The 26,650-nt window shown below is 42.5% G+C and overlaps 1 protein-coding gene across 37 annotated transcripts in view; it reads left to right on the top strand.

Moving 5' to 3' along the window:
- The first annotated feature begins 21,833 nt into the window (after positions 1-21,833).
- Positions 21,834-26,650, top strand: part of RIMS2 (regulating synaptic membrane exocytosis 2) — a 583,792-nt gene continuing 578,975 nt past the window's right edge. For 8 of the 37 annotated variants that reach the window (XM_075825868.1, XM_075825874.1, XM_075825889.1 and 5 more), the window contains exon 1: positions 21,855-22,367. In XM_075825868.1, the coding sequence (XP_075681983.1) occupies positions 22,204-22,367 (164 nt within the window). In that variant the 5' untranslated portion in view covers positions 21,855-22,203. Of the gene's footprint in view, positions 22,368-26,650 lie in introns of all 37 variants that reach the window. The other 29 variants (XM_075825842.1, XM_075825847.1, XM_075825846.1 and 26 more) reach the window with 15 other exon arrangements.

The following is a 26,650-nucleotide window of genomic DNA, read 5'->3' as shown; positions in this document are numbered from 1 at the left end:
CTGCACTGTCACTGCCGTATTCCATCTGTGTATGTGTCGTTAGGAGACACATACACAGATGAAATAAAACATGGCAGCCCCCAGTACAGTAAGAAAGTGTTAATAAAATAAAACATTGTGTGTGAAAAAAGTCAATATAATATTTTATTAAATAAAAACACATAAATTAAGAAAAAAATTAAATCATGACACCTTTCCTTTAACCCCTCTCAAATTGACAGGAAATGTATTCCCTCTCGGGCAGGGAACTCTTTCACTACCTTCAGATCAAACACTTTGTCTAATCCTTGATACGGAATAGTCATGCGTCTCCTGCGCACTTACAACCTTTGAATTGTGTTATCGTCAAAGCCCACGTTCCCCTGGTACCATCTCCCTCCTGTACTCTTGTCAATCTCAATTCCAATCTAGCCGTCCCCTGACGTATGTTCGCAGGTGGGAGGCTGATATGGAACTCTCGGACACCGAATGGGCACTGATTTGGTCTTCAAGCACCAGTGGTCTGTTGGATACTCTGATGCTCGAAACCAATATGAAAGTCCTCACGAGACGGTATTTGACTCCCTCCCGTATCGCTGAAGCTGTCCCAGGATACTATCCAAGAAACAGGCGATATGGTGCACATTTAGTGGGGCTATCCTAGGATGTGCAGGCTTTGGGTGCCAACATATTTTTTGATCCTGCCACTCACTGGACAGAATTTGGTCAGAAACCCTTGGGAGACCATCCTCCAAAAAAAAAATTACAAACGTACCCCTCCATGCTCGAATCCTAATCTCATTTATCATTTTGGCCGTCAAACTATAGCGATGTCCTGGAAGAAGCCGTCTTTTGATTTGGTTGAGGGCAAGAGGCGGTTATCCTGGCGATCCATGAATAACGAGAAATTTACGGCTATACTATTAGACAAGGTTCCAGGCTATATGGTCCCCATGGGATAATTATGTCAAAAACACCCCATTTGCAGGTATAATAGGGTTGCCCTCGCTTAATATGGCCTTGTCGCTGATGGGTTCTCGGTCCTCTCCCTCACTCTTCTTCTCCCTCTCTCTTTTCTTTTCCTTTATCCTCTTCAGTGCCCTTTACGATATCCCACAGATCTTCTCTGTCCCATGTGATGGGCAGGTAACCTGGTTTGCTAGACCATTACAGGTTATTAGATCTCTGAGTTCCTCTATATTAACCCAATGTGTGATTTATATGTTTTATTCTCTCTCTCCTCCCCAATACATGTACACATTTGGATATGACTCTGATTTTGTAAAAATTGAAAATGTTTATAAATAAGTTTACAAAACAAATTCAATAAGAAAACCGTATACAGAAGACTCCAGCTCCCCCTAATGGTGGCTACTGACATAATTTTATCATTTAACTATGTCTATGCAGAGAATTTGGAGCTCTGTATCAGAAAACAGAACTCTAACCCCTGTGGAGATATAGTATTAGAATAATCAGCACATAATTTTCGACCTGCTGGGCGCCTCCCTCTATGAGACAGAGCTGCTAACAAAAAGCGATTTTAACTCTAGCAGACAGGGCACGTCCATGTATTATAGGGCCGAACAGTCATTTGAATGACTTGCATGTAATACATTTCCCCTACAGCAGTTTCTACTCGGAAAATGCATGGCCTGCTGTAACTTTCCCATGGGATAACACCGGGTATATCTCAACCTGGAACCGTGTCGATCACTGGGCCGACTTCCGTTGTAAAAGTATTATCTTAATGAGACAACTATTCTTGTGCTGACTGTAGTAAATGGATTAGTTTATTTTGACATAGGAATAGAAGGCATAAACTGCTGAAAAAAAAAAGTTTTAAAGTGCTTGGAAATTTTTTAAGAAGTAGAAAAATACAATTCTTGGCAGTAACCAAACTGTGAAAATCTTCATGAATAGAACTGATTGTAGAGATATAGAAAGTCAAGACTGATGAATGAAATAGAATTGATCAGAAAGGATAAAGAATATTAATAGTCATGACTTGTGAATATCTGGAAGTCTAGAGATTTTTATGTAGAAAGAAAAAAACAACACAACAGAATTTGCATAATTTAAATGCTAGAAGATCTTCCCAGCTGTAGTCCTTATAGATACTGACACTATGGCCTCATGTACACAACATATGAAGATATGTGGAGAATAGTTCCATAAGGGCTCATGCACGAGCACTGGCGTAGCTATAGGGGTCGCAGCGGTCGCAATTGCGACCGGGCCCCGAAGCCAGGGGGGCCCACGGCCCCCCGCACCAAATCAATAAAAAGTTACTATAGTAACTCGGGCCGCGGGCCCCTGTTACTATAGTAACATACTTTACTTACCTTCCTGGTTCCGGATGGCAGCGGAGGTCCTGACGTCAAGCGCTGTGCGCAGCGCATGACGTCACAGCGCTATGCGCCGCGCACAGCATCGAGACGACAGAACTCCCGCCGCGGCCGAAGAGGAAGGTAAGGTTAGCCCTGACTGGCGGGGTCCGACTCCCGGGACCCGCCAATCAGCTGTTTTGAAGGGGCCGCAGCACTCGTACGAGAGCTGCTCCCCCTTCATTCCTATCACTGTTTAGGGACTGCACAACCCCTAAGCCTACGATGTATCAGGATTAGGGGGCACATGAGACAGGATTACAGATTGTGTGATCCTGTCTGCTGGGTCCTGTATCTAAGCCAATCACATGGTAGGCTTAGATACATGGCCCATGCGTGATCCTTTCTGCTGGGCCCTGTATCTAAGCCAATAACATGGTAGGCTTAGATACATGGCCCGTGCGTGATCCTGTCTGCTGGGCCCTGTATCTAAGCCAATCACATGGTAGGCTTAGATACATGGCCCATGCATGTGTGATCCTGTCTGCTGGGTGCTGTATCTAAGCCAATCACATGGTAGGCTTAGATACATGGCCCATGTGTGATCCTGTCTGCTGGGCCCTGTATCTAAGCCTACCACACTGTAGGTTTAGATACAGGGCCCCAGCACACAGTAAGCTTATACTGTATAAGATTACTGTCTGCTGGACCCTGTATCTAAGCCTACGTTGTGGTAGGCTTAGATACAGGGTCCCACAGACAGTATCACACATGGGCCCTGTATCTAAGCCTAACACATGTGTTACTAATCGTTTTTCTTGTGTGTTTTCTTACAGGTTCGGTCGTTGGACTACGTCGGATTCCAGGACTACTTCGATGACAGCTTTTTTTTTCTTATCAATAAAATGGTTAATGAGGGCTGTGTGGGGTTTTTTTTTAATTTCAATAAAATATTTTTTCTATGTCTTTGTGGTTTTTTTTAAACTATATTACTACCGCCTTAGTAATGGCCGCCGGCTGATTGACGACGTCCATTGCTAAGGCGGGGCTTAGTGTTAGCCGATGCAGAGGCCAACACTAATCCCCTTTATTACCCAGGGGTGCTGGGAAAAGCCGGGTACGACCCAGTACCTGACCATCTGTAGTGATGGTCGGCCACTGGGGTGGCCGCAGGCTGGTATTATCAGGAGGGGAAAGGCCAAAAACAGTGGCCCTTCCTACCCTGGTGATGCTAGGCTGCTGCTGCTTTATTGTATCTGGCTGGTTATGAAAAATGGGGGGGACCCCACGTCATTTAAAAAAAAAATAATGAAAAGAACGATGTGGGGTCCCCCCCAATTTTCATAACCAGCCAGATGCAACACCGCAGCAGCAGGCAGCATTACCAGGGTGGGAAGGGCCACTGTTTTTGGCCTTCCCCAGCCTAATACCAGCCTGCGGCCTCCCCGGTGCCTGCCCGTCACTACAGATGGTCGGGTACTGGTTCGTACCCGGCTCTTCCCAGTACTCCTGGTGACGGTGGGTATCGGGGTAATAATGGGGGTTAGTGTTAGCCTTTGCACCGGCTAATATTAAGCCTCGCCTTAGTAATGGAGGTTGTCAATCAGCCAGCGGCCATTACTAAGGCGGTGATAATAAAGTTTAAAAAGATACAAGCACATAGAAAAAATATTTTATTGAAATAAAAAAACACAACCCTCATTAACCATTTTATTGAGAATAAAAAAACCGCCGTCATTGAAGTCCTCGTATCCGAAGTCCAACAACCGAACCTGTAAAAAAACACAAACACACAAAAATAATCAGTAACACATAAAGAAGCAAAATTATTATTCTTACCTATCCTGGGTCCAGCGCTGGAGCCGCAATGTCAGCGTGCTGGGCCCTGTCTCTAATCCAATCATGTGTGATACTGTCTGCTGAGCTGTGTATCTAATCCAATCATGTGTGATACTGTCTGCTGAGCTGTGTATCTAATCCAATCATGTGTGATACTGTCTGCTGAGCTGTGTATCTAATCCAATCATGTGTGATACTGTCTGCTGGGCCCTGTATCTAATCGTATCTTGTGTGATACTGTCTGCTGAGCTGTGTATCTAATCCTATCATGTGTGATACTGCCTTCTGAGCCACTGTATCTAATCCTATCATGTGTGGTACTGTCTGCTGAGCCACTGTATCTAATCCTATCATGTGTGATACTGTCTGCTGAGCTGTGTATCTAATCCTATCATGTGTGATACTGTCTGCTCAGCCACTGTATCTAATCCTATCATGTGTGATACTGTCTGCTGGGCCACTGTATCTAATCCTATCATGTGTGATACTGCCTTCTGAGCCACTGTATCTAATCCTATCATGTGTGATACTGTTTGCTGAGCCACTGTATCTAATCCTATCATGTGTGATACTGTCTGCTGAGCTGTCTATCTAATCCTATCATGTGTGATACTGTCTGCTCCGCCACTGTATCTAATCCTATCATGTGTGATACTGTCTGCTCAGCCACTGTATCTAATCCTATCATGTGTGATACTGTCTGCTGAGCCACTGTATCTAATCCTATCCATAGTTTATAGGGTCGTAGTGCTATAGATATGCTATGCTGTCTCATATACACACTTTTTTTGGGGCGGACACATCTGTATTGGGGCTATTCCCCCTGACATTTTAAGCCCAGAGGGTATGTTCACACGGCAGCGTCTGTTACGGCTGAAATTACGGTGCTGTTTTCAGGAGAAAACAGCACCGTAATTTCAGACGTAATGGCATGTGCAGGCGTCTTTCGCGGCGTCCATTACGGACGTAATTGGAGCTGTTTTTCCATGGAGTCCATGGAAAACGGCTCCATTTACGTCTGAAGAAGTGACAGGCACTTCTTTGACGCGGGCGTCTTTTTTACGCGCCGCCTTTTGACAGCGGCACGTAAAAAAAAATGACCGTCGGCACAGAACATCGTAAGACCCATTCAAGTGAATGGGCAGATGTTTGCCAACGCTTTTGAGACGCATTTTCGGACGTAATTCAATGCTAAAACGCCCGAATTACGTCCGTAAATAGGGTGTGTGAACCCAGCCTTAGTGACGCCCCGGCTGCTAGTGCTGCATTGTTGGGTCACTTAGGAGACCCAGCGATGCAGCTGAAAGCTGCGGACCGTCGGCCATGAGAAGTTTGCGGGGGGGGGGCCCAGTAAGAATTCTTGCATCGGGGCCCATGAGCCTTTAGCTACGCCCCTGTGCACGAGCAATTGTGCACTGTGTCGAGGGCTTTCACAGTTCAAGCTTTCCTCTAGGATAACAGAGATCAGTCTGATATATGGCATCTGGTGGAGCATGCTGGAATTTTTTTTTTATACAGTCCACATCTATAAAAAAAAATATCTTTGTATACCACCATAATGCATGGCCCCATTGGTTCTGAGTCCATATGAACAGACAGATACTGATGAAGACTTTCCTTCAATTGTGTCATGTTTAGTACAAGTTCTGTTTTTGTAATATTGTTTTTCTTCTTTTGTACTATGGGATATTCTGTATGGTTATGAATGTTCAAAAATGACAACCGCTTCATATTGGGTCCTCACCTAAAAAAAAACAACTCAATCCAGCTCGAAGCGACTCGACCCTTCTTGTCATGCCTTCCCTTGATTTCTGCAGAGCTGTCAATCATCCAAGAGTGTCACCTCCTATATAACATTCTTCCTCTGCTCCTCCTTGTGTTCTGTATGCAGCGACCAAGGCGAAGAACACATGTAGAACAAGAACTGTGCATAAGAGCTCCAGCACTGTTCGTTTGTGGTGATGTAGCAGATGGAGGAAGTTGATCTCTCCTCCAGCAACAAACCCTACCCCTTTGAAAGTTTCAGTGACGGCTGTGTGCATGAGCCATCAAGGTAGGGAGATGGGAGTGAATAATATATATTTTTAGTATCTCTGCCCAACCACCACTCAAATATATATATATATATATATATATATATATATATATATGTTATAATATATTTGGATATCTGCAAAGAATGAGTTGCTTTTTCTGTCTCATTATAAAGATCAAAGTAGGAAATACCACTGTAACATCCATACTGGCTGCCATGAGGCCTGGCAGCTGGGGATGAGAAAGGTCTACCCTCAGGGATGGCATGGTTCAACACAACTAAGTTCAAGAAGCCCAGTGGTGGATGTCTAAAGTGTAACTAGAAGAGGTCACTTTCTGCTCTACTGACAGCGGTCGATTTTATACTATCAGACCTTGATCTCATTGACAGTGATCATCATTCTCCTACTTGCACTTAACTATTCAAAAGTTGAAAACGCACACAACTAAATAATTGAGTTTTCCAAGGTAAGAATTTATTTTGTTAACATTTTACTGACACGTTCTAAGAGAAGTTGGTGTCTAGAAAAGGAAGGGCAGCATAGGAGACATCTACCTGCTGAAATGTTTCTTAAAATAAAAGCTACATATACCACTGACCACCAGGGACTAAGTGCTGAATGTACCAGTCACCACCAGAGAAGAGATGCTGAATATACCACTGACCACCAGGGACTAAGTGCTGAATGTATCTGTCACCACCAGAGAAGAGATGCTGAATATACCACTGACCACCAGGGACTAAGTGCTGAATGTACCTGTCACCACCAGAGAACAGATGCTGAATATACCACTGACCAACAGGGACTGAGAGCTGAATGTACCACTCACCACCAGAGAAGAGATGCTGAATATACCAGTCACCACCCACCAGAGAAGAGATGCTGAATATACCACTGACCACCAGGGAATAAGTGCTGAATGTACTAGTTACCACCAGAAAAGAGATGCTGAATATACCAATGACCACAAGGTACTGAGAGATGAATGTACCAGTCACCACCAGAGAAGAGATGCTGAATATACCACTGACCAGCAGGGACTAAAATACAAATGTACCAGTCACCACCAGAGAAGAGATGCTGAATATACCACTGACCACCAGGGAATAAGTGCTGAATGTACCAGTCACCACCAGAGAAGAGATGCTGAATATACCACTGACCACCAGGGACTGGTAGCTGAATGTACCAGTCACCACCAGAGAAGAGATGCTGAATATACCACTGACCACCAGGGACTAAAATATGAATGTACCAGTCACCACCAGAGAAGAGATGCTGAATATACTACTGACCACCAGGGACTGGTAGCTGAATGTACCAGTCACCACCAGAGAAGAGATGCTGAATATACCACTGACCACCAGGGACTAAAATACGAATGTACCAGTCACTACCAGAGAAGAGATGCTGAATATACCACTGACCACCAGTGAATAAGTACTGAATGTACCAGTCATCACCAGAGAAGAGATGCGGAATATACCACTGACCACCAGGGACTGAGGGCTGAATTTTTATGAAAAGTTTTAGAAACAACAGTTACTCATTAATGAGAATTTTTCAATGTTTGCTCACGATTAACTTGAAGGCTGATTCATGATTAGAATAAATTTTTTCCATAAAGTTTGGTCTTCTTTACATAACATTTATTGCACTACATTTGATGTATACGCCAGAAAACGCTCCAGACGTATACGTTAAACTTCGGCTGTGACCATATAATTTAATGGTATCCGTTACATAAATACGTAATGAAAAGAGATCGTGAGAGTTTATGACGTATCTGTTAAACGTATACCATTATAGTCTATGGGTGACGGATGCCACTATTATAAATCCGTCACTCATAGGCTATAATGGCATCAGTTGAACATATACGTCATCCTAATGACATATTTGTTAAACATTTGCCTGTGATGTATATCATACAGTAACATACGTCACTCAAAGTCATCTCATGTCAAATAAATAATGATACTGCGCGGTGTCTGTTTTTTGCTGGATTCCGCGGGGTGGAACCTTGTGCTATTTCACACCTGAATAAGGAAAAAATTATACCGACATATACCAGCCCAACAGAGGCTCAAAGGAAATTTTTTTGGGCCTCTGTCAGGCTAATGGAGCTCTATGGACACTTTAGGGCGAGTACATGGGAAACTTTCTCGACGTACACGTTAAACGCAGGAAGTCAACGTGATGTAAAGGCAGCATTACCACCTCTACTAAAGCGCTCCTCAAGCACCAAGTATTGTTTTTAGTGGATCAAAAGGAGGTTTTTGTCATTTACGTTTGTAAGCGTATCACAACAATCATGGATGTTTCATATGTATTTGTGTTAATGGTATTCTCATTACACGTGGTTAAATTACATCGCAGCGCACGTCACCGCAAGCTGAGGAATAACAAGTGGCAGCTGAAAGTTTTGTAATAGCTTAAAGGAGTAGAAAAGGTCACCACGCGCATATAATAAGAACGAGTCCCCGTTACTGGTGAGGATCATATATAATACATCAAACAAATATAATCCAATTATGGAATATGCCCCATATACACACGTTAGGTCTGTAGCCAAATGTTCGCGGGCACAAGATATTTCCTATAAATAAGGGAAATAGAACAGTAAGATTTGTGCAAACCAACATCTCAACAATGGACCTAGAGAACAGGACAGAACACAGTCATAGCGCGCGCGGTGCCCGAGGCTCCGGATACACGATACCTCCCGCTCGCTTCATAGAAAGGGGAACACTGGATAGTGCAGCCGAATAACTACAATGGAAAGCAAGAGACACACAAACCTAGACAGTCATTTCTATTAGACCAGAGCACGGAAATAATAGGACGCCACATAAAAAAAAAAGGTCCGAAGCTCTGGAGCCATTTTATAGGTTTTAAAGGCAATCGCATACATAACAATTCCCTAATATAATGTTATTATCAGAAATATTGCTTCTTCTGTGTTTGACATTCCTTGCACTGTCAGCATGAACAGGTGACATTTATGAAAGCCTGTATATACATCTAACGTATGAAACACAACATGAGAGTAATCCACGGATGCCCCCATAACAATGTGTCAGCAGTGAATGGCACCAGTAGCGCACCTACCATAGAGGCGGATGACAAAACTGCTATGGAGCCTGTTGTGAGAGAGGACCTGGCACTGAACAGCTTCTCCTGCTTCCCAAAGCAAACTTTAACTTGACTTTTTCATTGTGTTAAAGAGGGTTGTACAGGACTACATGGCATTTTTCTTCCAAAAGGAGCACCACACCTGTACACAGGTTGTGTGTGGTATTGCAGCTCAGCCTTATTCGCTTAGAGGGTAACTAAACGTTCGACAAACTTCTGACATGTCATAGTGACATGACAGACGTTTTGATTGGTGGGGGTCCAAGCACTGAGACCCCCACCAATCTCTAAAACGAAGCTGCGGAAGCGCTCGTGTAAGCGCTGAGCCGCTTCGTTTCTGTTCGGGTTTTTCTGAAAATAAATGTGGCGGTGTACGGACTCAATAGAAACGATGAGGGGGAAAAAGCTGCCCAACATTTGTAAAGCAATTTCTCCCGAGTACGGCAATACCCCACGTGTGGTCGATTTTTACCTTTACAGAATAATTCCAATGAATTCAGCAAAACAACCGTGGGGTCAAAATGTTAACTTTACCCCTAGAAAAATTCCTTGATGAGTGTAGTTTCCAAAATGGGGTCACTTTCCAGGGGTTTCCACTATTTTGTTCCCTCCAGTGCATTTCAAACGTGACATGGCACTGAAAACTATTCCAGCAAAATCAGAATTTCAAAATCCAAATGGTGCTCCTTCCCTTCTGAGTCCTGCTGTGGGACCAAACAGCAGTTTATTACCACATATGGGGTATTGCTATAATCAGGAGAAATTGCTTTACATATGTTGGGGTGTTTTTTATCTTTTATTCCTTGAAAAAATAAAACATTTCTACGTTTTTTCAGAAAAAAAAAAGTAGATTTTCATCTTCACAAACTAATTCAAATAAATTTAGCAAAAAAACTGTGGGTTCAAAATGCTAACTATACCCCTAGATAAATTCCCTGAGGGGTGTAGTTTCCAAAATGAGGTCACTTTTGGGGGTCTTTATTGTTTTGGCCCCACAAGACCTCTTCAAACCTGACATGTTACCTAAAATATATGCTAAAAAAAAGGAGGCCCCAAAATCCACTAGGTGCTCCTTTGCTTCTGAGGCCGGTGTTTCAGTAAATTAGCGCACTAGGGCCACATGTGGGATATTTCTAAAAACTGCAGAATCTGGGCAATAAACAATAAGTTACATTTCTCTGGTAAAACCTTCTGTGGTATAGAAAAAAATGTATTACAAATGAATTTTGTAAAAAAAAAAATGAAATTTGTAACTTTCACCTCTACATTGCTTTAATTCCTGTGAAACGCCTAAAGTGTTAATACACTTTCTGAATACTGTTTTGAATACTTTGAGGGGTGCAGTTTTCAAAATGGGGTGATTTATGGGGACTTTCTAATATATAAGGCCCTCAAAGCCACTTCAGAACTGAACTGGTCCTTGTAAAAATCGCCTTTTGAAATTTTCTTGAAAATGTGAGAAATCACTGCTAAAGTTCTAAGTCTTGTAACGTCCTAGAAAAATAAAAGAATGTTCAAAAAACGATGCCAAACTAAAGTAGACATATGGGAAATGTTAACTAGTAACTATTTTGTGTGGTATTACTATCTGTTTTACAAGCAGATACATTTAAATTTAGAAAAATGCACATTTTTGAAAATTTTCTCCAAATCTTGGTGTTTTTTACAAATAAATATTGAATTTATCAACCAAATTTTTTCACTAACATAAAGTACAATATGTCACGAGAAAACAATCTCAGAATCGCTTGGATAGGTAAAAGCATTCCAGAGTTATTACCACATAAAGTGACACATGTCAGATCTGAAAAATCGGCTTCGTCCTGAAGGCCAAAACAGGCTCAGTCCTGAAGGGGTTAATGGCTGTGACATTTCGTCCATGTTTTTTTTGTAAAAATTACCAGAAAATATTTTCAACTTTCACAAAATAAAATTCAGCAAAAACAGTGGAAAAAAACATCACAAGTGCACATCGCCTAGTAGAACCTTTTCAGCAATGTGCTAGAGGCTTAGGGTATGTTCACACTACCTGTTTTCAGCCGTTTTTCGGGCCGTGAATGGACGAAAAATCGAAAGCCTCCAAACATCTGCCCATTGATTTCAGTGGGAAAACGGCGTTCTGTTCCGATGGGCCGTTTTTTTAAACAAAAAAACGGCCACGTAAAAAAACGGCCGCGAAAAAGAGGTCACTTCTTGGGACATTTTGGAGCAGTTTTTCATAGACTCTAATGAAAACAACCCCAAAGATGGGCGTAAAAAAACGCCGAAAAAAACGCGAGTGGCTTAACTGGTTGTCGACACAGGACGAGTATGCTCGTCCTGAGCGGCGAGCACTTCGCGCATTAGGACGAGAATACTCGTCCCGTGTGACAGCCGTCTGTGCGCGCGATCGAGAGCGGGGCAACGGCTGTAATACACAACCACGGCCCCGCTCTGACAGCGGAGAGGAGAGAAACATCTTCTCTCCGCCGTTAAGCCTTTGAACGCCGCGATGAAAGCTGATCGCGATGTTCAAAGAGGGGAGACTGCACATTGATCGCGTCACAGAAGATAACTGTGACGCGATCAAAGCCCATAACTCATATGGCCAGACAGCCCAGGGTCCAGTGAAGAACTGCAGGGCTGTCTGAACTTATTTCCTGTTGTTAGGGCATACTGAGGTCTGCCCTAACAACTGCCTGTGTACAATCAGTAACAGGGTAATGTACTGGCATATAGATCTATGCCAGTACATTGCAGTTACAAAATCAAAATGATAAATCCCTTTATGGGATAAAAAAAAGTTAAATTAAGGTAAAAAAAAAAGAATGATAAGTAAATAAATAAAAAGTTAAAAAAATACACAGAAACACAAATTTTTTATAATAAATAAACTTTTTCAAATCTAAGTCCCAAAACATGAAATAATATAGACATATTTGGTATCGCCACGACCGTAACAACCTGATCAACAAATGTATAACATTATTTATAATGATCGGTGTATGGTGTAAAAAAATAAATATCAAAACTGCAGCGGAACTGTTTTTTCTGCATTTTCGCCAAAATAAAAATTTATAGAAATTAAACGATAATGTATTTGTACCAAAAAATGGTATCTACATAAAGTACAACTCGTCCCGCAAAAAACAAAGTCTCATACAACTACATCGTACAAAAAATAAAAGAGTTATGAGCGTCGGGATGCAAAGAGGGAAATGTAAAAAAAATTGCTCTGTCCTCAAGGCCAAAATTGGCCGTGTCCTTAAGGGGTTAAAAACCGTCTGAAAATCAGGAGCTGTTTTCCCTTGAAAACAGCTCCATATTTTCAGACGTTTTTGACTCAGCGTGTGAACATACCCTAAGACTGTATGAACCGGTGCCGCTTTTTTATGTTTTGATTTGTGAAACCGCAGTGATTTTATAAAATTGTTGTAAAAAACACAGACAAAACGGCACCTGATAATATAGCCTAAAGCCATGTTCACACATTGTGGCAGCAGGTGGACTCTTTGTGATCAGCTTACATCCGAGGGCCCGTTCTAACAAGTAGGGATTGTCCAAAGCAGAGTGCCCCTTTAAAACCCAATGAGATGACATGACGCATAAGCAATCTTTATCTTGTGATTGGATAAAATGCAGTACCTGACAAGTAGAGTGGACTTCTATAGGCATAAAATTGGCAACAGGATCTTTGGACGTTATCCCTATTTACCGATTTATAAAATGAAATACGGTAACCCCTAGCATCTTTTAGAGCCGGGATCTCCAGCTGTGGTAAAACTACAACAACTAGTATGCCCTGACACATTGAAGCCAGGGGTTAAAAACTGCTGATTTAGAGATCTTATACAATCCACTATGTTTATTTCATAGGAAAAAAATGGTGTCAGGTCCCCTTTAAATATTTTTATTTTTTTTATTACGCTTGTAAGTGGATAATGCAGCTTGTACTTATATTCAGAGCACTTTTGGATACAACGTTTCAGTCAGTTATTTTTTTCAGTTATTTCTTTGCCCTAATTAATAGAGTTGCCCCCTGTTGTCATATTCCCTTTCTTCCTACTGATTCTATGTAGTCAATGCAGTGAACGATGTCCCAGAAGCCTTTGCTGCCACTTCTTATTCATTACTCTGATTAAAGCAGAATTGTAGGGAATCAAATTAATGACACAAAACCGTAAAATCTGAAAAGTGAGGTGTGCGGTGCTGCAGGGGAAGGCGTCGGCGCTTCAATGACAAACCGTTTTAATCAAAGAGCGCATTATGTTTATCACATTGTTTGTCGCTTACAGCGTGTAGTCTGATATTTATAATATTCTTTTACGTTTCTTATGAATCGTCCTATGTCACGTCAAACATCTAGGAAGTATTTCTAGGTCCCTGTTAATAGAACCATCTTGTATGAGTTTAAGATCATCAGTCTGAATTTTTTTGTATTTTGGTTGATTAGATCCTTTAAAAATCATGTTAGAATTTGCCAAAATGTTTTGCTTTTAATTTTACTCTTAGTTTGTGTCTCCCATGGGCCTGTCGATGAGATCTTCTCAGGCCGACATCTGTAGTATAAAGTAAATTTCCAGAGTGGAACCAAGTCTTATGGATTCACCTTTTCTGAGATGGTGGGGGTCTGTACCCATTGATCTCAGCCGATCACTGGAACAAAGGGGTCAAGGTGCTCCTCTGTATCTACCGATCTCCAAGTCTGTTGTTGGAAATCTTCCACTCATTGCAATGGGACTGTAAAGCGCATTTGGTGAACAAATAGGGCATAGACCCCAAGCAAAAACATTTTCTTGTGCCTTAAGCCCCTATTACACCAGTCAATTTTGGCCGGGGCAACAAGCGCCGATCAACGAGACAGCTCGTTGATCGGCGCACTCGTTTGCTCCTATCACAAGGAGCTATGTATGGGGGCGAGTGGTCATTACTCCAATCGCTCGTCCCCATACATTATCATCATGTCGGCAGCGTGTCTCCCTGTTTACAGCTGATCGCTGCCCTGTTTATGTTTACACCGGGCAATTATCGGGAAGGAGTGTTCTATGAATGCTTGTCTGCCCAATAATTGCCCAGTGAAAAACCCCCTTTAGACTCCGCCAATTATGTAGCCCACACCTGAAGTCACGTATGGCTTTAAAATGTTTCTCTGCTCCTATAGCTTGAAGCAGAACATTATGGTGCGCTCCTCACAACACCTGGCACCCTCTGCAACCTGTCCCTTGTCCCTCCCGGGTGTCCTCCTCTCACAACACTGCGAATACCTAATTAGCATATTAATACACACAATTTACATATCAATTCATACTGTTCAGGAGTATTCATATATCAATCTTCCTATCGGTATACGCACCCAGGGCACCCATAGGCACAGGCGTACCGTGCCTGTAGATTAATCCACTCCTGGACATGTTATATTGACATCTTAAAAAAAAGTTTAAAGATGAACCTTCCCTCTAAAAACCCACACAGTTAGCTATATCGCTTATTATTGAAAGTAGGAGAAGCTAGCTACTTCCTCCCTCACTGATGTCACTGTTCCAATAAAGTTTCCAGTTTTCCTTGTTTTAAACTTGCTTAAAGGGTAAATAAAGTTTTAAAAAAACTTTTGACATGTCATAGTGACATGTCAGAAGTATTGTTCAGTGGGGGTCCGAGCACTTTCCTCGAAAAGTCTAGCGAGTGGTGTACGAATATAGACTTTCTGTTGAGCCCGGACACCACTCGCTCGGCTTTTCAGGGAAAGCCGATCAGACGAATCGCCACAGCGCCTACAAGAGCGCTTCTGCCACTTTGTTTTAGCGATCGGTGTGGGTCTCAGAGCTCAGACCCCCACCGATCAAAACTTCTGACATGTTCAGGGTGGATATGCTGCGTTAAGTTGCACAGCGTATTTGCCCTAAACACGGCAGGTAATGCCAATACGAAAAACGGCACCACATATTTTCAGGCGGAACTCCCACTGTGGAAAGCAGCGCCGGAAAAAAACGTTCATACTTACCCTCTCTTCTGTGCATAGTCTGGCCTCCTGGGATGACATTGCAGCGCTCCCAGGAGGCCAGACTTGAGCTAAATCAGTGAACTCTGGGTAAGTATAACTTTTTTGCTTACTTGCGATTTTTGTGGCGGAATCGCTGTTTTTTAGCCACAAATGTTGCAAACACACCACTTTGTTGCGGGTTTAAGCAGCCCATCGAATTCAATAGGGAAAACCTGCAATACAAGAGCGCGTTTCGGTGCTAATGCCTTCGTCTGATATGCCACCTCCAGACGAAGGCATTAGCGCCGAAACGCGCTTTGGGGTGGACGTTCGCTGTGTTGTCTCTCCTGCATCCATTATGTGTATGTTATATCCCTTTGATATGCTTATGCACTTCTTTGTGGAATTGTTCTCTTCCATGTTTATATTGACCCAATACATGTCATAATACTGTATATCTTATGTGCTTATATAGCACCTTTTTGCATTTATAAATGGTCACTTCATTTTAGTCTATATATTTCTTTTGGAGGGTGCTTCATTGGCACATTCTGTACTCCGTCTATTAGTGAGATGCACAGCGTACCGTCCTTTTTATCTGTTGGTCTATGGATTTCTTATTTTACTTATTGTGTTTTTATTATGTAATTCAATAAAGATTTTTCCTATTTTTTTCATACCACTTGCCTTTATAGCATCTGTTTCTTAGGTTATACGGACTTGTGATGCTTTCTGAATTCACACCCCAGGATCAGCCCATATAGATTATATATATTGATTAATTATATGTTTGAACTATTAGATCCATGCTGCATTTTTGGTTAGAACATCCAATCAGTGCTGACAGAGTGAGACTGAGTAGGGACACGCCCCTTTGACAAAGGGAATGTCTACACCCGGTTGTTAATTTATTCATGCATTTCTAGGAGGAATAATAGAGGAATGGCACAATGTAGAGCTCTAAGAAAAAAATGCTCCTGAGTGGTTATTTCATTTGGAATACAAGTATTTACTAAAACAGAATGTAAGGAAAAGGACCCTCTGTGTCACCAGGTAATAAAGTTTTCCCATAAAGGTTAATGTGACTTTCAACGGTAGTCTTCAGTTTCTCCTTGTCCCAAAAATTGTTAGCAGGAGACTGGAGCACAAGCACCTGAGCTTACAAGAGAAAGACTGCACACAAGGACTGCACACAGGGACTGCACACAGGGACTGCACACAGGGACTGCACACAGGGACTGCACACAGGGACTGCACACAGGGACTGCACACAAGGATTCACAAACACAGGCAGTATTGTCATTTACCCTATTCACATTCTGAGTAAGGGTATGTTCACACACAGAGTCAAAAACGTCTCAAAATATGGAGCGGTTTTCAAAAGAAACGTTCTTTGTGCCAATAGCGATTTTCGCAGCGTTTTTTACGGCCGTTTTTGGAGCTTTTTTCAATAGAGTCTATGGAAAACAGCTCCAAAAACGTCCCAAGAAGTGACATGCACTTCTTTTTCGCGGCTGTTTATTTTAAGCGTAAAAAGCACAGCGAAAAACTCTCCATCGGACCAGAACGCCGTTTTCCCATTGAAATCAATGGATAGATGTTTGGAGGCATTCTGCTTCCGATTTTTCGGCCGTTTTTCTGGCATTTACGGCCTGAAAAATTGCCGAAAATAGGCCGTGTAAACATACCCTAAGGCTGGGTTCACACTACCTATTTTCAGACGTAAACGAGGCGTATTATGCCTCGTTTTACGTCTGAAAATAGGGCTACAATACGTCGGCAAACATCTGCCCATTCATTTGAATGGGTTTGCCGACGTACTGTGCAGACGACCTGTCATTTACGTGTCGTCGTTTGACAGCTGTCAAAAGACGATGTGTAAAATGACTGCCTCGTCAAAAGAAGTGCAGGACACTTATATACATTATATGCGGGACACTTATATACATTATATGCGGGACACTTATATACATTATATGCGGGACACTTATATACATTATATGCGGGACACTTATATACATTATATGCGGGACACTTCTATACATTATATGCGGGACACTTCTATACATTATATGCGGGACACTTCTATACATTATATGCGGGACACTTCTATACATTATATGCGGGACACTTCTATACATTATATGCGGGACACTTATATACATTATATGCGGGACACTTATATACATTATATGCGGGACACTTATATACATTATATGCAGGGCACTTATATACATTATATGCAGGACACTTATATACATTATATGCAGGGCACTTATATACATTATATGCAGGGCACTTATATACATTATATGCAGGACACTTATATACATTATATGCAGGACACTTATATACATTATATGCGGGACACTTCTATACATTATATGCGGGACACTTATATACATTATATGCGGGACACGTATATACATTATATGCAGGACACTTCTATACATTATATGCGGGACACTTCTATACATTATATGCGGGACACTTCTATACATTATATGCGGGACACTTATATACATTATATGCAGGACACTTCTATACATTATATGCAGGACACTTCTATACATTATATGCAGGACGCTTCTATACATTACATGCAGGACGCTTATATACATTACATGCAGGACGCTTATATACATTACATGCGGGACACTTATATACATTATATGCAGGACACTTATATACATTATATGCAGGACACTTCTATACATTATATGCGGGACACTTCTATACATTATATGCGGGACACTTATATACATTATATGCGGGACACTTATATACATTATATGCAGGACACTTCTATACATTATATGCAGGACACTTCTATACATTATATGCGGGACACTTCTATACATTATATGCGGGACACTTCTATACATTACAAGCGGGACACTTATATACATTATATGCAGGACACTTATATACATTACATGCGGGACACTTATATACATTATATGCAGGACACTTATATACATTATATGCGGGACACTTCTATACATTATATGCGGGACACTTCTATACATTATATGCGGGACACTTATATACATTATATGCGGGACACTTATATACATTATATGCAGGACACTTCTATACATTATATGCAGGACACTTCTATACATTATATGCAGGACACTTCTTTGCAACGTAATTTGAGCCGTTCTTCATTGAAGTCAATGAAGCACAGCTCAAGATTTACGAGCGTCAAAGACGCCTCGCATAATGCGAGGAGGAGCTTTTACGTCTGAAACGACGCAGCTGTTTTCTCCTGAAAACAGTCTGTCTTTTCAGACATAAAAGGCACTTCTCGTGTGCACATACCCTTAGGGTAAGGGAAAACAGCCCCTGATTTTCAGCCGTTTTTTGAGCAACTCGCGTTTTTTTCGGCGTTTTTTACGTCCGTTTTTGGAGCTGTTTTCATTGGAGTCTATGAGAAAACGGCTCCAAAAACGTCCAAAGAAGTGTCCTGCATATAATGTGTATAAGTGTCCTGCTCTTCTTAGACGAGGCAGTCATTTCGTTTGACAGCTGTCAAACGACGACGCGTAAATGACAGGTTGTCGGCACAGTACGTCGGCAAACCCATTCAAATGAATGGGCAGATGTTTGCCGACGTATTGTAGCCGTATTTTCAGGCGTAAATCCAAACATAATACGCCTCGTTTACGCCTGAATATAGGCCGTGTGAACATACCCTAACTGTCATCTACATTACAGCGCCGATCACCTTCGGTAGGAGACGGGGCACTGTAATGTGGTGACTGAGCCTCTTTAGTGCTGTAGGTGATGCTGGGGGTAAGTTGTACTTCATATTTCTTGTTTTAAATTTCACAAAATGTATTTTAAAAAGTATGTACAAGTAGCGATTCTTTATAGGGCAGCGTCATCTCTGAGATTGAAACTATTGTAAGGGTATGTTCACACGGCGGGGGTCCGTAACGGCTGAAATTACGGGGATGTTTCAGCCTGAAAACATCCCCGTAATTTCAGCCGTTCCGGCATGTGCATGCGCTTGAACGCCGCGTCAATTACGGGCGTAATTAGCGCTGCTATTCATTGGAGTCAATGATTAGCGGCTCCAATTACGGCCAAAGAAGTGACAGGTCACTTCTTCTACGCGGGCGTCTATTTACGCGCCGTGATTTGACAGCGGCGCGTAAATATACGCCTCGTGTGAACAGACAAACGTCTGCCCATTGCTTTCAATGGGCAGATGTTTGTCAGCGCTATTGAGGCGCTATTTTCGGGCATAATTCAGGGCAAAAACGCCCGATTAACGTCCGTAAATAGGCCGTGTGAACATACCCTAACTATATATTAGTTTGCAATACAGTTAAGATATGTAGCATGCTGTGTTTTTGGTAACTTATATTTTTTTTTATACACTTCAATTATCTAACGTGTTACCCAAAATACATGTGCTCTGGTGACTTATCTCTGAACTCTTGTTAAAGTTCAAGATGGAACAGACGATGTTAGTGAGTGACAATTTCTGTAGATGTTTTAGGGTTCACACTGCTTATTTCCGGACGTTTTTCGGGGGCCGTAAACGGCTGAAAAATCGGAAGCAGAACGCCTCCAAACATCTGCCCTTTGATTGCAATGGGAAATACAGCGTTCTGCTCCGACGGGCCGTTTTTTACGCTGCTTTTTCTCAAAACGGCGGCGTAAAAAGACTCAAGTGAAAAAGAAGTTCATGTCACTTCTTGTGCCGTTTTTGGAGCCGTTTTTCATTGACTCTATGGAAAAAACGTTCAAAAAACGCCACGAAGATCGAGAGTGGCTGAAAAAACTTCTGAAAATCAGGAGCTGCTTTCCCTTGAAAACAGATTTTCAGACGTTTTTTAATCAAAGTCGCATTTTTCGCAGCGTTTTTTAACGGCCATTTTTTTTAGCTGTTTTTCTATAGAGTCTATGAAAAATGGCTCCAAAAACGGCCCAAGAAGTGACATGAACTTTTTTGCAGGAGTTTTTTTACGCCCCGTCAGAATATTGTAATCAATGGGCAGATGTTTGGAGGCGTTCTGCTTCCGATTTTTCAGCCGTGTTTTCGGGATGTTCACGGCCCAAACAACGGCTGAAAACACTACGTGTGAACATACCCTTAGACTATGTTCACACAGTGGATTTCTCATGTGAAAAATCAGACGTGGAATTGGCAGTGAAACCAAGGCAGAAATTCAAGGCGGACTCTCGAATTCCTGCCGAAAGGACAATGGGGCGCGTTTCCATCGACGCAAGTGGGAGGCTTGTTACAAGTATTTTTCACACTGCTTCCGGCGTGGAAAACGTGTCAGAATCAGCGTGAAAATGTGAACAAGGGCTGAGCATGCAGTTTATCGTGCACTTTTTGAGCCAAAGCCAGAAGTGAATACAAAACGAATGAAAAGTAGAAAGGAAGGACTTTCACTCTTCCTTCCACTTTGACCCACTTGGTTTTGTGAAACTCCACATTATGTTACAATTCTATGGAGGAAACAAGTGCCGGATTATCAGGTGTTTTGGATAACTGGATGCCAGATTAAAGGAATTTCTCTCTTTCGCCTTGTTCACACAGTGCAGATTTGCTGCAGATTTTGCATGCCGTCCAGAAATGGACCTAGGAGAGGAGACCTATAAGACCTTTCTTTATACATTCTTCTGTTTAGGTTCCGTTCCTGGTTTTGACTTGAAAAATACATGCAAAATCTGCAGCAAATCTGCACTGTGTGAACAAGGCGACTGAAAATCATTTCCATTCATTTGAATAGAACTTGCAGAAATCCATGCACCTGCCGTCAAAACCCCATTCAGATAAATAAAACTGATTTTACAGTTGCGGAAATTTCTGCAACAAAATCTGGCTGCGTGGGCCTGCACCCTTAGGGTATTTGAAGGGTTAAAAATCCATCCCGTTTAACCCTTGATTGGGAGAAAAAATTAGGGGGCAGTTGGGTTTTCCCCATAAACAATATCATAGAACCAACCCCCCCCTACTAAATGATTACATTTAATTCCTTTAATTGCTGACTAAACCTGATAGTAGGTGCCACATTATTAAACGTTCTGGATTATCAAACGGTCATAGAAAAGTAGAGAAACTCAGCCAAAAATAAAATATTTCCATATAAATCTTGCTACTATTATGTGGTTGGAGTCTCACAACTTTCTCTTGTTCTGGATTCGAAAATACTAGATGAACCTTCACTTCTCTGATGAGAATTTTTTTAAAACGTTTCCGGATTATCGGATGCCGGATTAGCAGAATTGCACTGAAACAATCGCATTTTTGCGTGTCCATCCTGCAGATATCCGCTGATGCGTCTTTTTCCAGGAGGTCTCGCCTCGGTGGCGTTATATAGGGGGATGATCCAGCGTGTATACAGCTGCCTGTCTCCAGGAGGAGCCATCTGGTCATCCGTGAGTCACTCGGCCGCTCTGTGTCTTTAGTCTCCGGAAGTGGATATATATATTAGTTCACCTCCTCCCCTTCCACCTAGCTGTGACACACGCATGCGCAGCTGCATCCACTACCAGCAGCATCCCTGCCTCCTCCCCCATCCATCTCCAGCTGCTGCTGCTGCTGCTGTCACCGTGCGGCTCTCTCCAGCCCCCTCAGCACACGAGCAGGGACACCTTGCACCGTCTGTGGGGCGCAGGGGGGAGGGGGGATAACCACAGGGGCATTCAATAGCACAAAGCTGGAATGTCCCTTCAAGAACCGCAAGCCCCCTTTTTTTGGGGATGTACTACTTTGCATTGCTGCTCCGTTTATTTGTAGCATTATGTTGCTGATACATTTATTCTTCATCTAGCGCTCTCCGTATCTTGATGTCATTACGGATCCGGGATTTAAACGCGTGCTGCAGATCGGTGTGATTTATGTCTTACTACCAACCTGCTTGACATCCAGTGTTTCCAATCGGTGTGTTGCTTATCCACCAACATGTCTGCTCCTCTCGGGCCCAGGGGCGGCCCTCTGCCTCCTGCACAGCCACTCTTGCCTGAGATGCCAGATCTCAGCCACCTAACCGAGGACGAGAGGAAGACCATCCTAGCTGTCATGGACCGGCAGAAGAAAGAAGAGGAGAAGGAGCAGTCAGTCCTCAAGTAAGCATGTCTCCTATGTAACCTGTTCAGAGCTGGGGGTGCGGTGCATTGCAGGCTCCTCCTAATGATGTCTGCATCAACCCACCCTCATAGATCTAGAAAAACACTAATGTTCTTCTCATACCCCCCCCCCCCCCCAGATCATCATAGGGTGAAAATCTCTAAAAATCCAACATGTATAAGTCACATTGGTATTTTTTTAATTTTATTTATTGCAAACACTGCAAAAATAAAAACCCCTAAGAGGAATAGGAGTCCCTGATATTCAGCAGCCGCTGCTCATTGTGTGGTTGGATAGCAGTATATATGTGTTTCTGTGTTAGAAATAGCTGACCTGGCAGATAAGGGGTTACTGTGTATATGTTTGTGCTGTATGGGGTGATATAAGATTCATTGCACTATGTCAGGGGGTTGTTATTTACTTTAACCCTTGCGGTCTTTTTTTTGGGGGGGGGGGGGGGAGCTGCATAACAGGGTTGCTGTGATTGATACAAAAATGATAATGTTGCCAATTCAACATGGATTCTTGGTCCAAAACATTCAATATTATGTTCATCCAGGGCCTAGTTTATACAGGCTTCGGGTGGGCTATAATAGCTGCCATCTTTTCTTATAAACACCTCTAAACTGCTTTCCCCCTTCCCCCATATTGCTTGAACTCTCCTATTAGGATAGAGAAGGTTGCTGCATGCTAGAAGTGCAGGGAGAGGGTAGGGGGCTGTGCAGGGACAGAGGGGTTGTTAGCAATGCAGTGCTCATTTCATGGCTGTGTGCTCGTCAGTTCAGCACCAGGTAGCTGTCCACAAGCTGCAGGGCCTGTGATGTGACCGGGAGCCGCTACTTCACTGCTGCCTATATAAAGACTATGATAGCTGGAGAGTCCTGTCCACTAACAGAACGGACAGTGTTTTAGTATTTCATTGTTTAAAGTGCCCCCGTAAACTAGACACCGACATAAAACATAATATATAGCAAAATATTTCATATTGTTTAAGCCATAGCTTCATTATCCAAATCAATTATCCAGCTGTTACCCAGCAGAATTCAGGCCAGCAGCAGCAGCCTTTGGTGCAGCATTCACAGGAGGTCGTAAAATAACCATTGCATGATCGCTCGCACTGGTAAAGGATGCGATGATACCTGTAACAGAAGTATGTTAGGGACGGTTACTCTGGTCCTTGTATATGTTGCAATGGTTGGCTCTTAATCTTTATGTCTATGGCTCAGAAGCCTCATACATGATAGAGGTATAGAGTATAGTCACTTCAGGTGTGTGTGTGTGTGTCTCTATATATATATATATATATATATATATATATATACATACATACATACATATTAGCTTTGGGGTTGAGGCGTTGCTTAAGAAAAATGTGGTCAAGAAAAATGTGACAAGTTTAAAAAAAAGTTTCCCTTCCTATCACTCCTACCAGAATGGGAGCCTATAGGGGTATTCTGGTTTCCTGGCAAAAAAAAGAAAATAAAGTTAAGCAATTTTATAATATACTTTATGCATCAATTTGTCATGCTTTTTAAGTTCTCTGCTTGCTGGCAGAGAATGGGATCTTTCTTGTTCAAATCTGTCCTGGACATGTGATGATTACACAGGGGTGCACAGCTCGTCACAAGAAAGAACTCTGCTAACTGTACTGTAACAAGCCCTGCACCTGTATGATCATCACAAGACCAGGACTGATATTCAGCCTTTGGATTTAAACAAGAACGTTCCCATTCACTGACAGCAAGCAGAGAATTCGAAAATCATGAGGAATTGATACATAAAATATATTAGAAAATGGCATATTTTTTTAAGCTTTATTAACCGAAATCATAATACTCTTTAAAGTGGGTCCTACAGTTTTAACATACGAGGTTTATTTATTTTACCTATAAAAATTCATCAACTTTATAATATATTTCTGACTCTTCAGTCCCGGACCGTGGCTGTATGGTTGGGCTTTGCTTGTTTATAGAGCAGTTTTATGTCCATACAGCAGCCTCTTCAAATGTAACTCTTTATAATCAGCATATACTTATATATAAACAGAGTCAGGGACTAAAGTTCTGAGCTCAGGACCACATTTTTAATGGTAGTATATTACAAACTTGCAGCACTGTAAGTGTAGGGTTAAAGAGGTTGTCTGGAGTTAATAGGAGGGGTCCCCGTCCAAGACCTTACAAAGCACGCCTCTCACTCTGGAGGACCCAGCATGTCCACACATTACACAGACTGTCCTTAGATTTCAATGGGAACTGTGTGCAATACTTCATTTCACCTGTGGTGACACTGCAGGGAAATTGAACACTTGCCGGTTTCAGCACAGATTGCAGCTGATCTTTGGGCATCCCAGCTGCAGCACTCCAAGAATCCTTGGAATTTCAATGGAAAAAACGTCGTTCTGTTCCCACGGAACGTTTCTTATGCGGCCGTTTTTAAAAACACCTCATAAAAAGAAGTGCATGTCGCTTCTTGAGCTAATTCTAGAGCCGTTTTTCATTGTCTCAATAGAAAAAGAGCTCCGAAATCGGCCCTAAAAAAACGCATCAAAAAAAAGTTTGATGCATAAAAAACGGCTAAAAATCAGAGGCTGCTTTCCCTTGAAAACTGCTCTGTATTTTACAGCCGTATTTTGTTAAGCGTGTGAACATACCTTAAATTAAATATCTGGATATTTAATTTAAAGGGGATCTCTGGTTTTCATAAATAAAGTCTCTTTAAAGGGACCGTGTGAACATACCCTCATAGGTTTAAAAGGTGTTTGTATACCTTTAAGACTGTGTCAGTGACTACAGTAAAAATAGTTTCATCATATATACATTAAGAAATAAACGTGTACGCTGTTTTGAAGGGGCCGCGGCGCTCGTGCGATCACTGCTTTCCCTTTATTGCTCACACTGCCCCATACTGTCAAATCACGACACACTTGTAGCGGCGGTCCTCAGTATTAGGCCTCATGCACACGACCGTGTTTTTGCGGCCGCAATTCCCCCGAAAATCCACGGGAGAATTGTGGCCCCATTCTTTTCTATGGGGCCGTGCACACGACCGTAGTTTTTGCGGTCCGTGCCGGCCCGGGAGCCCGGACCGCAGAAAGAACGGGCATGTCTTATTACGGGCCGGTTCTGCGGTCCGGGCTCATTGAAAACAATGGCCGCGGCCATGTGCATGTCCCGCGACTTGCGGGCGGCCTGCGGTTAACAGTCCGCTGAAAGTCCGCAGCCGGCCGACCCGAAAATCACGGCCGTGCACACGGCTACGTTCGTGTGCATGAGGCCTTACAGCCTCATCCCGAATGGAAGGAGATTGTAATACTGTGAACCGCCGCTACAAGTGCGTCTGCGTTTGACGGTACGAGCAGTGTAAGGGGCTGCAGCCCCTTCAAAACGGCTGATCGGCGGGGTGCCCAGAGTACGACCACCACCGATCAGATATTGATGGCGTATCCTGAGGATAGTCCATCAATTTTATGTCTCCGGATAACCCATTTAAATAATTCTTCATTGTTTTATAAATTACTACAGTATGCTTGCGTGTTGTTTTTTTTTTAGAGTCCTTGACTTCAATTGGAAAAACAATCCAGTAGTGAAGTCAGTGACGTACATAGAAAATAGAGGGCCCCATAGTTCAAAATGGGCCCCTTAATATGATATTGAGCTTTGCCACCAAGAACAAAAGGTATTTGTTTTCTCCTCCACACCCTTTTTATGACCCTTGGGCAAATTCCCCAACCCTTTGGTTGCTAATAATACAGTCCCTCAGGAGCGGGGAGTCCTGTACAAGTTCTGGTCACCCAATAGAAAAGTGTGTCCAACCGAGACTGGGCCCCCTCTCTCCAAGGGCCCCATAGCTCTAGACATCTGATGTTTTGTTCTGTTTTTCTTTTTACTTTTATGCTACGAGAATATTTGGAACAGGCTAAGGCCTCATGCACAAAGCCACATTACAGATCGGTAATACGGTGCCCATAGCCTGCTATGGACCCGTGCCACACCAGCGTTTACCTGCGATTTTACACTTGAGGCACACAGATGTTTTTCTCATAGATTCTGCAAGAAAAAAAGTGTGGCCGGCTCAAATGCGAGTCATATTATACAGGTATTCCCCCCTAGTAGCATTACTTGTCGTGGAGTATACAGTGCCTCGTGTAGGATACATTTGGCAGCACACGGACCAGGCCATGCTTACAGCTGTGTGTTTGTACCAGCTGCCTCTGCTGAAGAAAGCGTTCAGATAGCCTGGCACACCGTATCATTATTACTATTCCATTATATATAATTATATA

This window comes from Rhinoderma darwinii, chromosome 5 (genome assembly GCF_050947455.1).
Source record: "Rhinoderma darwinii isolate aRhiDar2 chromosome 5, aRhiDar2.hap1, whole genome shotgun sequence".
In the NCBI taxonomy this organism is placed as follows: Eukaryota; Metazoa; Chordata; class Amphibia; order Anura; family Rhinodermatidae; genus Rhinoderma; species Rhinoderma darwinii.
Note: the sequence above shows the minus strand (reverse complement) of the source record. Positions and strands in the feature narration are given on the sequence as shown.